The sequence below is a fragment of the Culicoides brevitarsis genome, chromosome 3, assembly GCF_036172545.1.
Source record: "Culicoides brevitarsis isolate CSIRO-B50_1 chromosome 3, AGI_CSIRO_Cbre_v1, whole genome shotgun sequence".
NCBI classification, from domain to species: Eukaryota; Metazoa; Arthropoda; class Insecta; order Diptera; family Ceratopogonidae; genus Culicoides; species Culicoides brevitarsis.
In genome coordinates this window covers 31,285,562-31,303,729 of record NC_087087.1, presented here as the reverse complement: position 1 = coordinate 31,303,729, position 18,168 = coordinate 31,285,562, and the positions used below count along the sequence as shown (strand labels likewise).

The 18,168-nt window shown below is 25.5% G+C and overlaps 1 protein-coding gene across 1 annotated transcript in view; it reads right to left on the bottom strand.

Annotated features, from left to right (window-relative positions):
- The window catches only part of LOC134835506 (dopamine receptor 2), a 30,873-nt gene extending 15,451 nt beyond the window's left edge, over window positions 1-15,422 (bottom strand). The window contains exons 1-2 of the mRNA XM_063850385.1: window positions 14,308-15,422; window positions 14,093-14,245 (exon numbers count right to left, since the gene is read on the bottom strand). Coding sequence (XP_063706455.1) covers window positions 14,093-14,245; window positions 14,308-15,422 — 1,268 coding nt within the window. The remainder of the gene's footprint in view (window positions 1-14,092; window positions 14,246-14,307) is intronic.
- Between the last annotated feature and the right edge of the window lie 2,746 nt (window positions 15,423-18,168).

Genomic DNA, 18,168 nt, shown 5'->3' with positions numbered 1-18,168 from the left:
AAAATACCGCCGCAGTATTTATGTCGCACATTAGAGACAAAAAGAAAGTAAAGTGGGAGAAGAAATTGATTCCCAGATGTGCTTTGTTCTTGTTTTAGAAAAAGTTATTATATTACCGACATTAAAGACTTATAATTGTTGGAGATCCGGTCCAAGTTACTTTCTTATAGCAGCAACAAAATTTAATTACAATTTTTGACGTTTGTTTTTTTCTCTTTGTTGCTGAGTCAGCAACTGGCAATGTCCCCCGAAATTTATTCATAGAATTGTTATTATCTTGCCAAATGTTTCCAATTCAAAAGGCATTAAATTTGTCATGAGTTGTTAGTTCATGAGAGAGGACCCTTTTTCGTTTCATTTCATGTCCCATTCGAATCCGATTTGGATCTCTTTTGTCTGCGTTGATGAGGCATGCATTGATACGAAAGGAGTATTTTTAAAGCTTTTACTGAATTCACTCGAATTTCGCAGACATAATCCTGTTAATATGACAAAAAGCTTTAATCAACAACTTGTGGATCCAAAACAGATGAATTTACCCCGTTACGAGGAAAACTTAACCCTTTTAACGGGGTTAAAATTCATCTGTTTTCGCGTCACAGGAAGCCATTTCATTTGACATAATGGCATGACACGACATACCCATCCATCTATTCATCCAACGAGGTTGTGTCGCATGTAAAATGGTGTCGATATGTCATGTCAAATACACACAGATTCGCAATTTAATCCTCGAGCTTCGATAACAAACAAAGTTGTGAAGAACTAATTAAAATGAGTCGCGCATCTTTTTCTAAGTACATATAGCAAAACATGACATAACTGATAACAATAATTATTATTATGACAGATTTACTCCTCGTATGTTGGAGGAAAAAGTTTCGCATCGTACTTGGGAAAGGATGTTGAGTGAGGAAAAAGATGATAAATTGTTATATGACACCTAATTAAATAGAATTTGTGGTTTAGTTCAAAAATTTTTAGATAATAATGAAAGGCAAGAAGTTCTTCTTCCTACGTACAAAAATATTTAAAAGAGATTGTTTGAGAGATTAGGCGGAAAGTATGAGACAGACAGAGAGAGTTAATTTGTTTTCATTAAAGTGTAATAAATGAAGCAAGTTTTTAAGGATGACTTGCTAAAAATTGAGGGTTATGACCAAGTTGTTAAAACGATAATTTTTTTTCGGGTTTTTCCTGAAACAAAAATAGGACGAAAATTCAATTTTTAACCAAAATTCATAAAATTCAGGTATAAAATTTTCATTTTGAAAATCAATTCAATTAAATTCGAGTGAAGTTTTGACTTTTATTTGTATAATTTTGACATTATTGCTTTGAAATGATTTTCCTTTATTTTTAAAATTTTAATTAATTTTTCATATTGAAAATTTATATTTGATTTTTTTTATTAAAAATTTTAATTAATTAAAATTAAATTAAAATAAAATTTAAAAAATCAATAATTTATTTTAATTATTTAATTTTTATTAATTAATTGATTATTTTTTTTTGTTTAACTTCATATTTGAATTTTTTTAATTTAAAATTTTATTTTATTTTTTTATTAAAAGCTTTGATTAATTTTTTTATTTAAAGTTTTATTCGATTATTTTTAATTTAATTTTTTTAAATTTTTATTAAATATTTAAACTATTTTTTTTAATTAAAATTTATTTAAAATTTTATTTTTATTTTATTTATTTCAAATTTTATTTTAATTTATTATTTAAAATTTTAATTAATTTTTTTTATTTAACTTCATGAATTTTTTTGTTTTTTTATTCGTTTTTTTTTTTGTTTAATTTTTTTAAATTTTTATTAAAAATTTAAACTATTTTTTTTAAATTATAATTTATTTTAAATTTATTAAAAAATTAAAAAATATATATTTATTTTTTTTTGTTTGTAATTCGAGTGAAGTTTTGACTTTTATTTGAATAATTTTGACATTATTGCTTTGAAATAATTTCCCTTAGACTTAGATAAAACACAAAATTTGTGTAACTGACATTTTCTCTTCAAGCTATCAATTTTCCTTACCACGAATTTAACTGATTTCCTGTTAATCCAAACCAAGCTTTAAATTTGCATCTCTCTGAGTTATCTGGGAAAATTAGTAAAACTTGACAAGGGTTTTCTATCCCAATAGACTTCCTTTTTTTTGCTTAACTAAACTTTTTTACAAAAAAAAAAAAAAAAAATTCGAGTTTTATTTAACTTCATTCAACATTATTTTAGCTCAACATTCGATTTCAATTTAAACTTTTTTTTTTGAACAAATGTTTATTACTTCAGTTCTAAATAACAGGCAGCAAAAGTGTCGCCAAACAAGACGGAATTACATCCTTTTATTACATCATATTAAAAATTACAACTTTGCATGTTACGATTTTCCATTTAAATAACGTAGAGAGGATAAAACTTTTGGTTAAATTGAAAAACTTGCAAATTAGTATTTTACTGATTCAATTTTGCTGCAATTTCCAGTTGAATACCGTGTCTCATTTATTTGCATGTTCGTACTTTGTTATGCAAAAGTTTTTTAAATAGTGCCAGATTTTCCATTTTATAATTTGATAACTTATTGTTTTTACGATTTTTTTTTCTCTGCCGGAGTCGGATTTAGGATTTGCTTTAATGGAATGATCCAACTTTCAATGACAAAAAAAAAATATGAGGAAAAAGTGGAATTCGAACAAATAATAAAATACAGAAGGAAAAACTGATATTTATTAGTGCCAACCACAAATTATAATTTGGGGCCAAAGAGCACTTGTTGTCGTAGTCTTTCGTGCGATAGCAAGAGCAAATAAATTATGATAAAAAAGTGAAAGAGATTTTTTCTTGTGTTTGTTCAAGAAAAGACTTTTTATCTTTTTTTCCCTCTTCATTCCTCTACTTACTTTATCACTTCGTCGTCGTCGTCGCTTGATTATAATTTACGAAGCGCACAGAAAAATATAACAAACCATCCCCTCCCACAGTATCATCAGCGCTGCTGCAAGCACACACAAAAAAGTAGCAGCGTAAATTAAAGTAGTGCGAAAAGTTTTGCGTTTCTTTTTTTACTTCTTCTTGCTTTTATTGCATACTTCGTTTTTTTTTGTATCTCTAGCGGACAAAGTATAAAAGAAAATTCTCCAGTTGATATTATTACTGTTGAGCCACAATTATTTTAACTGTACTGAGTCGGTACTGAGTTTGTGACGGAGATGTCAATTCTCAGAATTTTTATTTTTAATAATTAATTATTTTTTTTTTTTATTTTTTTGAAATATTTAATTTAAAATTTTCATTAAATTAAATTTTTTTTATATTAATTTAATTTTTGATTTTTTTTCAAATATTAAATTAAAAGTTTTAATTAATTAAATTTAAATAAAATAAAATTAAAAAATTTAAAAAATAATAATTTATTAAATTTTTTTATGAAAAATTATTATTTATTTTTTTTTTTTAAATTTTTTTAATTTTTACCAAATTCATAGTTCTTTTATTTAAAATTTTATATAATTTTTTTTTATTTTAAAATTAAAAATTTAAATTATTTTTTTTTTTAAATTAAAATTTTATTTATTTAATTTTTTTTTTTAAAATTTAATTTTATTTTTTATTTTTTTTTAATTAAAATTTTTTAATTTAAAATTTTATTCGATTTTTTTTATTTAATTTTTTTAAATTTTTATTAAAAATTTAAACTATTTTTTTTAATTAAAATTTATTTAAAATTTTATTTTAATTTATTTTAATTAAATTTTATTAATTAATTAAATTTTTTTTAATTTTAATTAAATTTTATTTATTTAAATTTTATTTTTTTTTATTTCAAATTTTATTTGAATTTTTTAAATTTTAATAATTTTTTTTTTATATTAAATTTTAATTAGATTTATTAAGAAAATTATAAAAATATATTATTTATTTTTTTTTTGATAAAAAATTGCCAAAAAATCGCAAAAACTCGTTTCTATCAATCACGTTGAAACTCATCATGAGTTGACGAAGCCTGATAAACTTTTATTGTTTGGCAAAATTTTCATTTATTTCATATTTTTCTTTTATTGCAGGCACTGAGGACATCATTTAGGGCAAAATTTCAGCAAATTCCACACAAACAATGGAAAATTTTCTTCCAACAAAAACAAAAAAATAAACATAAACAACAAAAATGATTCACAATAGTAATTTGTTTTGTGCTTATTAAATAAAATCATCGCTAAATTTTAATTACTGTATTTTGCTAAAAACTGTAATTTACGGAAAATTAATTTTGCATTTTCGTTGATGGAAAAATAAATTGTTGGAAAAGCTTCACGATGATGATGATGATGATGATTGTTATAATATGATGGCATTATTATTAGAAAAGCATAAGAAGAGAGAGAAAATATTTTTTTTTCTTCAAATCAAATCTGCTCAAGAGCTCTCGTCAGCAGCAGCGGCAACTACACAAACCGGAGAGCAATAGCGAGATGAAATTACAATAAAATAAATATTAAAATGCAATTTAAGCGAAATTGGAAAGATGATAGAAGTAATAAATGCGATGAAATCGAAAGAAACGCCAAGATCGTTTTCAATTGCAGCGGCAAATATAAATAAAGATTATTAGAGTAATCTGCGAAGAATTCTAAATAAATCGCTGCATCTGTTTGTTCCACATTTGAATAGTCAGATTCGTCTTATTCATCGTTTATTCTTGTTTGTTCTCGAAGAAAAACGAGAAATTTCACTAATGAAGGTATCATTTATCTCTGTAGCAGGACTTTGTGGCTTAAAAAGAGATGAAATTTAGACTTTGTTGAAAGAAATTTTGCTAAAAATATTTTTTTTAACAGAATTAAAATTAAAAATTTGCAGGTAAGTAAAATTTCACTTCTAATTAGTTTCAAAAATGAAAAAAAAGAAATTTAATTTTTTAAATTAAAGAAAATTTTTAATTTTAAAGAAACATTTTTTTTAACAGAAAAAATTTTATACATGGAAAAAATTAAATTTTATGTAAATTGTAATTTTTATTAATTAAAAATTAATTTAAAAAAATAAAAAAAAATTAAAAATAATTTTTTAAATTAAATTTTAAAATAAATTATTAATTAAATTTATTTTTATTTTAATTAAATTTTATATTTTAATTAATTAATTAATTTAATTTAATTAATTAATTAATTTAATTAATTTTAATTCATTTTAAATTAAAACTTTTAATGCACATAATTAAAAAAAAAATAAAATAAATTTAAAAAAAATAATAAAAAAATTAAAAAGAATTTTTTAATTAAATGTTAAATTAATAAATTAATTAAAAACAATATTTTTATTTTTTTTTTATTTTAATAAAATTTTAATTTAAATTAATTAATTAATTTAATTAATTTTAATTCATTGCAAATTAAAACTTTTAATGCAAATGATTAAAATGAAGGTTTTTGAAAAAAAAAATTTCCTAATTACTTAAAGCGTTGAGCCATTATTTTTTTTCTGAAATTTTAAAAATTAATGAAATTTGTTGAATTTTTCCTGCAATTAATAAATGACTGAAAAATAAAATAAAATAAAATTAAAAAAAAAAAATAATTTAAATATGAAATTTAAATTTTTTTAAAAAAAGAAATGTTTTTAAAAATTATTTGAAAAGAAAAATTAAATTTTGAAAAAAAATTGAAACCTCTAAGGAATAAATTTTAAAAAATCAAACTAAAATCATATTCTAATCAATCCAAACCAAGCAAAAAAAAAAATAATTAGCCTTATTCCAATTAATTCAAACCAAGCATTCAATATCCAAACGAACCAAAATTAATCCACATTCAAGCCATCAGGACAAAGAAAAGCTAGCCCGTAGATTGCATATACCGAGTGTTTTTGCAATAAATTTAAAAATTATCTTCATTTCATGTTAAATGAGACACGAAAGATAATTTTCTGTGAATTATAATTGAAAAGTTTGCTGCGTTGTTTTCCTGCTTTTTCACGACGCGCCACAGAAATCACTTTTTTTGGTCGACCTTTTAATGTTGCCTGGTATTAAAAAAACATTAAGACAACTTTTATTTCGTGTTTTCTTTTCTCACAATCTTTTTTTTTGTGGCAAAGTTTCTCCTTCATCTGCTTAATGTTTTTTTTTTGCAAGTTAGTTTCATAAGGAGTTCAAGTAAGTTGTCAAAAAAATAATAGAAAATTAATTAAAAATCCTAAATCATTTAATTTAATCAATTTATTTACGGAGATTAAATTGTTTGATCATCAGATTCATTTTGTGGTTTATGGCTTGAGAGAGAAAATGGGGACATGGGGATGAGAAAGGGGGCTTAGAGTAACGAGAAACAAAAACAAAGCGAGATTAGATAAATGAAAGTGGAACGAAATGAAACCACAATTATCCTCTCTTATTATCTCGTGCACTTTTTTATTGCCAGAGAAAGAGACAAAACATTCAAGGGGATGAGAAGTTAGTTCATTATGATAATACGACGTACTTGAACTAAATCTGAAAAAGCACTTTTTAAGCACTTATTTGATGGCTTTTTCCTTGCCAAAAAAAAAAGTAAAAAGACAAAAAAAAAATTGGGGACGCTTTTCGTTTCTTGTAAAACGGAATATTATGCCGACTCATCATCATCTCAGTTTAGAGTCCAGACGTTAAATAATCGCCATAAACCACAGTCACGTGACATCTTGCGAACCTCTCATCTCATCTGCGTCGTCGTTGTATCATATTTCGGCGTATATCATGTTTGTTGACTGATGAAAACTAATTTCCGTGAAAAGGTTCCTCTTTATCTTTTCTCATCGGCGCGGCGTAAAAGCGTAAAGAAAGATGAATCTTTGTGAAAGTTTGTGAGTAATGGTGACATAATTTAATGATATAATGTATGAAATGCTGGATAGACGTGATTAATGTGTCAAATGAGTTGGATTCCCTCGAAAGATTTCCAAGTGAATAAAAAAGATTTTTTCACTTAAATTTAGCTTAGTGTTAAATTTTCAAGTTTTTCATCGAAATTTCGAGAAAAATCTTATTTTTGAATTTTTTTCAAGGCTATAAATCTCAGATGAAACACCATGTGTCGAATATTAAACCTCGCTATTGTCGAAATTGATCCATAAAATACAAAAAATGGCATCCCAAATCCCAAAATATTCAAATAATTTTGTTAGATGGTCCCATATCGAATTTTTTTTTCATATCACAAAAAAATCATTTATCAAAGAAAAAAATACAGTAGTAATCATATCACGTGACTGCCACAAAGACACGAAAACTTTAAACTTTAATGAACTTGAATTCTTTAAAAGATATTAAATAAAAACTTTTTTTCTGTTTAATTTGTTAAATCAAGTGCATGTAGTCGATTTTTGATGGCAGACACATTTATCAACAGAAAAACAAACTTTTTGCTTGTTTAACACAAAATCATAATAAATGAATGTTTAGACAGATAAAGTTTTTAGTTAAGAAAATGGCATTCACTCGAATAGTAAGAGGCACAAAGTTCACCCGAAATTTCTCTTTAAAGTCTTCAAATTTATTATTTATTTATTTTTGTTCGGTAAATATTTGCATGGCATATCTCTCATGGTATTTTGAGAATTTATTTTGCTGTGAAAATTTTATGTTTTATGGATGAAAATTATTATTTGTGAATTTTTCGATTTTTTATAGCTAAAAAAATTCAATATTAATTAATATTAAAAATTATTTAAATAGCCCAGTTAAAAAAATTAAAATAAAAGCACGTGAAATGACCCAGTTCACATTTTTTTATTTTTTAAAATTTTGCCCCAATGCAATCATTTTGAATCCCATGTCACATTAATTTTTTTTTTCATTTAAATTTTTTTTTTATTTTTTTTTTTTTTTTTCCCAAAGCACATTTAAAAATTTTACCCTAATGCACATTTTGAATTTTTATCCCATGTCACATTTAATTTTTTTTTTCATTTAAATAATTTTTTTTATTTTTTTCCCAAAGCACATTTAAAAATTTTACCCTAATGCACATTTTGAATTTTTATCCCATGTCACATTTAATTTTTTTTTTCATTTAAATAATTTTTTTATTTTTTTCCCAAAGCACATTTAAAAATTTTGCCCTAATGGACATTTTGAATTTTTATCCCATGTCACATTTTTTTTTTCATTTAAATATTTTTTTTAAATTTTTTTCCCAAAGCACATTTTAAAATTTTACCCTAATGGACATTTTGAATTTTTATCCCATGTCACATTTAATTTTTTTTTTCATTTAAATAATTTTTTTTTTTATTTTTTTCCCAAAGCACATTTAAAAATTTTACCCTAATGGACATTTTGAATTTTTATCCCATGTCACATTTTATTTTTTTTTTCATTTAAATATTTTTTTTATTTTTTTCCCAAGGCACATTTAATAAATTTTAGCCCAGTTAACATTTGAAATTTTTATCCCGATGCACATTTTATATAACTTAAAAAATTAAAAAAAAAATGTGAGACACCAAAATTTTTCACAACGAACAGGAATTCACAGTAAAGACGAATAAATTGAAAATTATCAAATAAAAACTTTTTCCTCAACCAACATCTGTCGTCCATATAAAAAATGTTGTTTATTTACTTTGAAGCTCGTCATATTTGTTCACCAAAAATTCCCGTGAGAGCCATTACGGAAAATGCGAGGAGCTTTTCAACTCAAACGCTTTTTCGTGTGTTCCGCCATCATAAATCAAAATGGTTTGCGTTGCGTGCGCCAAAAAACAACGGAATTTCGCCTAATGTTTTGTCACTTTGTTATCACAACACCTCTCAAGGAGCCAACTACTCTGCGAGATTTTAATGTCGCAGTCACGATAATAATCATAAGTCACATTACGTAACGTCGTCGCTGTCGCTTTCGAGGCACGTGGATGACCGTGAAATCGTTGTTATGATAATAATTCAACATTTACTTGGCATTTATCGTAAAGCCATCTCGCGCGGATTTGAATTCGACAGCGACACGAAAGACATCAGGTGCTTCATTTTTTTTTTCGTTTGACAATATATCGATGTAGAAACCGCAGCGGCATGTAGATAGACAAGGGAAAATGATTAAGATTTGCTGCGAACGCAAAAAATAAAATTGTAATAAAAAATTCCTTTTTAATATCTTTATCGTCTTCCATTCAAGTAACTCGCAAATTTGCGTTCGGAAAATAATTTTTTTTTACTTTGTGCAGATGTGCGTTGTCGGTCGAGTGCTTCGTGCCAGCAGAACAGTATGGTACGTTGTCTTTTATTTTTTGGCTTTTTTTTATTATTATTGCTTTTCGAAATTGAAATTAGAATGTTAATGTTAACGTTTTGATGTCTGTCTGTTTATTTGATATCAAAAAATTAAAAAAAAAAATAAAATTTATTTTTTTTAAATATTTTAATTAAAATTAAATTAATTATTATAAAAATTAATTTTTTTAATTAAAATTTTTTTTATTATAATTTTTATTTTTTATGGTTGTTTTAATTAAAATTTAAATTTCAAAAAAAAATATTTTTTTCCAAGTTAAAAATTAATTACAAAAAAAAAAAATTTTTTAAAAAATTTAAATTATTTTTTTTATTTTAAAATTTTTTTATTTTCAAATTTCTAAAAATAATAATTTTGTTTATAAATAACTCTCTCAAAAATTAAAAAAAAATAAAAAATAAATAAAAATTTTTTTAAAAATTACGAATAAAATTTTTAAATTTAAATAAATTAAATTATTTTTTGTTTTTTTTTAATGTTTTAAAAAAAATAAATAATTAATTATTTTTTTAATAAATTTAATTTATTTTTTTTCAAATTTCTAAAAAAAATATTTTTATTATTTCAAATAATTTAATTAACTTTAAAATTAAAAAAAAATAATTTTTGTTCTGAAAAAATAAAATATTAAAAAAAATAAATAAAATTAAATAAATATTAAAAAATAATAAAATTTAAAATTAAATAAAATTTAATTATTTTTTAATTAAAAAAATTAATCGATGAAAAGTAAAATAAAATATTTTGTTTTTAAATTAACAAAAAATCTTTAAAAAAATTCAAATAAAATTATTTAATTTAATTTAACTTAACTATTAAAAATATTTTGATTTAAATTAAAATTAAGATTTAAAATAAATTAAAATTTATTTAATTTTATCAAAACAAAAAAATTGTTAATATTTTTTTCAAATAAAAAAATCTGCATTATTTATTTAAAAGGAGCAAAAAAAATTATTTTTAAAAATATAAAAATTCAAGAAACTTTTTACAAAAACCACTTTTGTTGTTCATTCTTGCCTCGAGCAAATTTCCAGCCAGAGTTATTTTTATAACGTGCGCGTTTGATGATAACAAATTAGAAAATAAATGTTTTAATATAATAGTAAACATATTAATTTCGCTCCTAGATTTTCCTTTGACACGGCATGAAAAAAATATTATTTACGTTTCTTTTGCCTGAACGCGTGTGCCTGAATGCAAAAGTGCTTGTTGAAAGCGACAATCAATAAAATTCTCCGTACACCGCGCGTAAGATTATCTCACAATTATTTATAAATAAAGAGGAAATTTAATATAATAAATAAAATTCACGAGAAATTTACTGTTGAGTTGAAGCAACAACGAACTTTGTGCACACCAGGAACAGTCTATTTATATTTTTCCAGTCATTGCCGCAGAACGAAAATCAATATTTATAAACATAATTGAGTGAAATTTCGTATTTAATGTACGAAAGGTAGATGCGTGTCATCATCATCGGAACAACAATAGAAAAAAGGCAAAAAAAAACGTGGGTTTTCTACGAGAAAATACACCGAAACGCACACTGGGGAGCGAAAGAGAACTGAAAAGGTTAAACAAGCGTTTAATTAAGTGGAAAAAATCATTTGAGCCAGCTTAGTGAAGCAGCTTTTGATTATTATTAAAACATGTAAATAAACAAACAACAAGTAATTGCTGTGTGAGGTTTCAGCGTTGGGCGTAGGGGAATCGATTGATATTTGTTTATTTTTAACGGTTCTCAGGGTCGATGGGTGACTTTTCGTCACGTATTTGACGTTTAATGAAGCAAAATGGGATTTTATGGGGATTTAAGGGTCTGTCTGTCGTTCAAGGTCATTCAAGGTCTTTGGATTTATTCACAAAGTCATCGTTTAAGTTATTTTTTTTAGTCTTCTATTAATTTTTTCTTGACTTAAAGTACATTTTATTAATTTTTCATGCTTTGAACATTCAAATTGTACATTATAAAAAAATTTAAAATATACATTGGGATTAAAATTTCGAATGTACAATTGGTCAAAATGGAAAAAAATGTTTCTTGGGACGAAAATATTCTGGGATAACATTTTAAAATGTGCATTGGGTTAAAAATATAAAATTTGTATTGGGTCAAAATTTAAAATTTGCATTGGGTCAAAAATATATGAAAGTTGCTTTAAGGCAATATAGAATGTGCATTGGGACGAAATATAAAATTTGCATTGGGTCAAAAATATTAAATAAAAATATAAAAATAAAATGTGCATTGGGCTCATAAATTCAGAAAGTGCACTGAGATGAAAATTTCAAATTTGTTCTCGGTCATTATCTCAAAATATACATTGGGGCGAAATTAAAAATTGTCTAATAGAGCAAATTTTGGTTTTTGACCCAATGCATATTTTATATTTTGACCTAATGTGCATTTTAAAATCCCTCCGATTTTGTCGAATTTAATTTAAGATTTTTTTTAATTTAAAATAATTAAATTAATTAAATAAATTAAATTTTTAATAATTAATTAAATTTAAAGTTTTTAATTTAATTAAAATTTTAAATATAAAATTATATTTTTTATAAAATTTATACAAAAAACGAACTTTGCTTCAATAAAACATTTCATATTAAAATTTAAAAATAAATAAAAAAATTAATTATGTGAATCGCTTTAAATTTTATAATCGACCTTATTGTCTCTTATTTCTCCCAAAAAAATAAAGAAAAAATTGAAAAATAACAGCCATCAATTTAACGACTCATAAAAATGCGCTTTAGCTTCCAAAAAAATCACAAAAGCCTCTAATTGGTTTCCCTAATTGCTCCTTCATCAAAGTAATGGCATTCTTGATGAAAGTTCCATGTTTTCGTGATTTTTCCCACACAATTTTTACTTGGCAATAAAAGAAATTGCCGCAGATGTTCGCATCACGACCTTTGACGTCAAGACAAGAAGATTCCCGATTATATTGCTGTAATTTTTTAATTCAACGCCTTGACACAGAGAGCTCGTCGACGACTATTAAACTTGAAACGATTCTAATTTTTTATGGATTAAAAGTCAGTAAAAATAAAACAACAACCCACACGAAAAAAAAAATACGACTTTTTTTTATCTGATCCAGATGAGTCCCAATCGTGAGCTCGAAAAAAAAAAACAACAAAAGACTTTAATTGCATTAACGTTGAGTACGTAATCCCATTTCACAGATTGTATTTTACGAGCCGTTCAATTGCAACAGCAGCATTGCACAGTGCAAAACAAATTTTTCTTGATAAGTCACATGAGAGAGAGACAAACGCCATCCATGTGAATGTTTCGTTCATTTTTGCATCGCTGAAGATAAGAAGATTTTCCCTGGATGGCATTGAAAGCAATTTTTCTCTCAAGATCTCGACTTTTAATGATGGGATGCATTTTTGATTTTGTCATAGCGAGAGTTTTTCTTGCTGATTCAGAGGTTTTTTGCATTTTAAATGAATGAAAAAGTAATTGTAATTTTTATAATGCACTGTCTTCGTCATTGCTGCTATCGAGGAATAACAATGTTAATAAGAGACATATACTTATGTGAAAATGCTAAAGATGAGTGCCCCCGTAATGATTTTGTTCTGATGCGCTGTGATTCGAAAGTTGATTAATTTCACTCATGAAATCAATTTAAGACCTAAAGAGTTTGAGGCCTCAGGAGAAAAATTTGAGACCTCAAGTAATAAATTTGAGACCTCAAGAGGAAAATTTGAGAACTCAAAAGATAAATTTGAGACCTCGAGAGAAAATTTTAAGACGTCAAGTAAAAAATTTGAGACCTCAGGAGGAAAATTTGAGACTTCAAGTGATAAATTTGAGACCTCAAGTAAAAATTTGAGACCTCAAGGAAAAAATTTAAGAACTCAAGTGATAAATTTGAGACCTCAAGAGAAAAATTTGAGACCTCAAGAGAAAAATTTGAGACCTCAAGAGATAAATTTGAGACCTCAAGAGGAAAATTTGAGACCTCAAGGAAAAAATTTAAGACCTCAAAAGATAAATTTGAGACCTCGAGAGAAAATTTTAAGACGTCAAGTAAAAAATTTGAGACCTCAAGGAAAAAATTTGAGACCTCAAAAGATAAATTTAGAACCTCAAGATATAAATTTGAGACTTCAAGAGATAAATTTGAGACCTCAAGAGAAAAATTTGAGACTTCAAGAGAAAATTTTGAGACCTCAGGAGAAAAATTTGAGACCTCAAGGAAAAAATTTAAGACCTCAAGAGATAAATTTGAGACCTCAAGGAAAAAATTTAAGACTTCAAGTGATAAATTTGAGACCTCAAGGAAAAAATTTAAGAACTAAAAAGATAAAATTGAGACCTCGAGAGAAAATTTTAAGACGTCAAGTAAAAAATTTGAGACCTCAAGGAAAAAATTTAAGAACTCAAAAGATAAAATTGAGACCTCGAGAGAAAATTTTAAGACCTCAAGAGGAAAATTTGAGACCCCAAGAGGAAAATTTGAGACCTTAAGGAAAAATTTAAGGCCTTATGAGGAAAAATTCAAAAGATGAGTAAAATTCACTCAATTCCATGCCATAAGATTTTTCATCACACACAAGTGCAAACACTTTAGTGCAACAAAGAACAAACTTTCGAAACATTTCATCTGCATGAAAACCTTTTAAAATTATTAAAGCGATAGAAATTTTAATCCAGCAACTTTTTCTATCAAGGCAAGAGCAAAAGTTGGTCCGAAAAACGTCTCATCAATCCATCAAATAAAGTTTTTTTTTTATTTCAATGGTCGGCAACAGGTGAGATTTATGTATTTTTAAGGGCAAAAAAAAAAGAGAAAACTTACCGTCGAAAATCACGACTCCAACAAGCATAGATAACGGGATTCATGCTGGAATTTATCCAACCCAGCCATGTAACAACAGCCGAGACGATTTCTTCGTGCGCTATACATTGTATACAAAATCCAGACAATAAATTTACAACAAAAAACGGCAACCTACAGGAGAGACAGAAAAATTACTTGGCACGACGACGAAATATTGCGAATTAAATACTCACCAGCAAAACACAAAGACTCCCATGACGATGCCGAGTGTTTTGGCTGCCTTCTTTTCCTTCGAAAATTTCGCCAATTTTCGACTAAGGCTAAAATTTTTCCCGTAATGTCGCTGCCTGCTGATCCCATTGTTTTGCAGCGCCGAAAGCGGTTCTTCTTCGGGATCTTCGGGCGTCGAACTTGTCGTGTTATGTTGCTGTTGATTATTGACTTGATTAGCATGAGGTTCTCGGGTCGTTCCGCCCCTATGTATCCGCAGTGTTAATTGTAGCTCCCCCGACGCCATAAGCACTTGTTTCGTGCCCAACTTCAGGGAACGCGTTTGCACAACCGCCGCTCTGTAAATCCTATAGTACGTAAAAACCATCACTAACAATGGAAGATAAAACGATATGGTAGACGAGAACACCAAGTAACCCAAGTGTTCCGTGAATTGGCATTTCCCCTTGGGCATTTCGCCTTCGCGTACAGCACGCCACCAAACAATGGCGGGAAAACTAATGGCACTACTGCATAACCAAACAGCTGCTATGAGACCCAAGGCGCGGGTCTTGGTCATTTTCATGGGGTACGATAACGAATCGGTGATCGCCCAATAACGATCTAGCGAGATCACGCACAGATTCAAGATGGATGCCGTACTGAAAAGTACATCCAATGATCGCCAGATGTCGCACCAATCTTCGCCCCAGAACCACGTGTTGAACAGCACTTCGTAGATTGCCGAAAAGGGCATCACGACAAGCCCCACGAGACAATCAGCAACTGCTAAGCTTGTGATGAAATAATTTGTCGCGGTATGTAGATAGCGCTCGCGTATCACGGACAATATCACGAGCGTATTTCCGCAAACGGTAAAGAACGAAAAGAGAAAGAGAAAAGCCAGTAGTCCCAGTTTGTCATTTGAAATCGTTTCCAGGTACTTTGTGAAGCTAGGAATGTCCTCGAAAGGTGTCGTGCCTCCGCTGAATAAACTCCCGTTGTTGCCATCATTAACGTTTATCAGAATTAAAGCGTCCTCTGTCGTGTTATGATAGAAGCTCCGATTTTCCAGCGTTATTAATTGAGAAAGATCAAAATAATAGTTGTCAGAAACATTATTTCCGACTCCATTCATCATTAATTTTTTTATTTAATTTATTGCTGTTTTTTTTTATAAATCTTTTTAAAAATACGGATTATTTTTCAAAAAATGCAAATACCCGTATTTAATACCTATTGTCATTACTCTTTAATTTTCATCCATTTTCCATTTTTTTTTCACTATAATTTTATATATCAGCGAAAAAAAAAATAATTGAAAAATATCGATATAATTAACTCTTTTTTATGCATTCATAATTATTTCTCCATGAATATTATTAATTAAAAAAAAAAATCACAAATTACTGATTTCGCATTCAATTTGTTGATTAGTAGATTGTCATGACTCGACAAATTGTTATTATTTTTTTCACTGTTTTTTTAATATAATTACATATTTTTCCGTTGTTCAAGTGGATTTTTAATAAAATAAAATAAAAACATGTGAATGGGACAGAAAAACAATTAATTTATTATCCCATTACAACATTATTGTTATTTACACGATCCATTAACGTTTCAATTTTTCCGTAGGTGTATTGCTTTGTTCACAAATATTTATTTATTTTCTGTCGATCGAGGGTTTTACACTCATTTTATTTTATTTTTTTTCTGTTCATTAATGATAAATAAAAAAATGCACATTTAATGATTGTTTATGATGATTTACATGTTGTAGGAAAATTGTTGCTGCTGCTGTTGGTTGGTAGTTCATGGATTTCATGGCATCTCTCCTGTTAATAAATTTAAAATGAAAATTGTTTATTATTTTATGGTGCAATTTGTTAAGTATGAATATGTTTGAAAAACGATGTGAGTAATTTGAAGCAGACATAACAAATTAACGGGAAATTATTTTTTTGTTTGTAGAAAAAAATTTTTTTTTTTGGCTTTACGTATGGCTTATTTATGAATGAAAAATTATTTTCAGGAAAAAAAAGTTTTTTTTTAAATAAAAATATTTTTTTTTTTTCATTTAAAATGAGTTCCTGTAAACCAACAATTTATTTTATTTTTAATATTTTTCATAAAAAAATATTTTTCGTATTTTTTTTTAATTTTCATTTGTGTATTTATTTTTTTTTTCTTTTTTAAAGTTTTATATTTTTTTTTAAATCATCAATAAAAAATTAAAAAAAATAATAAAAATTTTAATTTAAATAAATAAATAAAATTTAGAATAAGAAAAAAATAATTATTAACAAAAATTTAATTAATTTTATTTTTTTTTAAATAATTTTAATTTTTTTTTTAAATTTCATTAATTTTTTTTAAAATAAGTTTCTATAAACAAACAATTTATTTTATTTTTAATAATTTTCATGAAAAAATTATTTTTCGATTTTTTTATTTTCTTTTCAATATTTAATTTTATATTAATAAAAAATAATTAATATTTTTTATATTTTTTTAAAATAATAAATTATTATCAATAAAAAATTTAAAATAAAAAATTAAATAAAAATTTTAATTAAAAAAATAAAATTAAGAATAAGAAAATAGTTTAATAATCAAAAATAATTTAAATTTAATTAATTAAAAAAAAATAATTATAAAAATTTAAAAAAAATAAATTTAATTTAATTTAATAATAATTTTAAAAAAAATATTTTAATAGTTAATTAATAAAGTAAAAATTAATTTTTTTCTAAATTTAATGATTTTTTTAAAAGTATTTAATATTTAAAATTTATCAATTTTATAATAAAATAAAATAATAAAATTTATTAAAATAGGTAAATAAATAAATTATTAAAATAAAATAAAAAAAAAATTAACCAAAAAATATTTTTTATGATTTTTTAATTATTAAAATAAAAATATTTTTTCATTATTAATTTTTTTTAATTTTATTTTTTTTTTTCAATTTCGTTCATAACTGAACATTGACCCAAACATGCAAAAGGGACATACTCTGCTCAAAAAAATAATAAAAGATGAGAAGATGGTTTTAAAGATAACCGAAAATAAAATTCAATTTAAAGACGACTCTTTGTCATGCAACACGATAATAGTATAAGCTGTCACAAAAAAAATTGTTTGAGAAAAGTTTCCCATAATAAAGTTACGTGTAGCGGTACAGTATTTATAAAAAAATATAAATAAATTGAATTTTCTCTTTAATCTAAACGTCACGTAAGAAAATAGAGATCAATTTAAACTAATTTTACTTTTTCATTTTTCCTGTGTCAAAGAATATTTTTCCATTATTATTAAATTTTATTAAGTTACTCTTCATTTTTGTCATTTTTTTAATGGTTTCGAGGCAATTTTTTCTGGACAATATTTCACCTTGGAAACTTTTTTTTTCGGGAATCCATAATTGGCTCAAAATTGATTTTTCTCCAATAAATACGCAAATCAATCTGCAACAACGAGTGTTAAATTGTAATAAATTGCTCGTTGTTGATTTTAGGCATTATCAAGTTCACGTTGCTAACTATGTCACATGCCAAGTTAGAGCCCGTATCGACATATTTTTGTGCTGAAAATAAACTTACACTTGGATGGATATTTCCATAATGACGTTATTTTAGTCTTTAAATTCATAATATCTTTACTGTCGCTTCAGTGAACTGCTTCAAACAGAACGAGAGACATGCACATACATACACGTGTTGCCGATCCGAATTCTATTTTTGGTCTCGATGACGAACGTTTTGGATGAAAGGATGAAAAAAAAGGGAAACCTAATAAAGTTGTCATCATTAACGTCATTTTAGCAAGAAATATTTGAGCAACAAAGGAAATTTTTCGTGAAACTTTTTTTTTATTTAAAT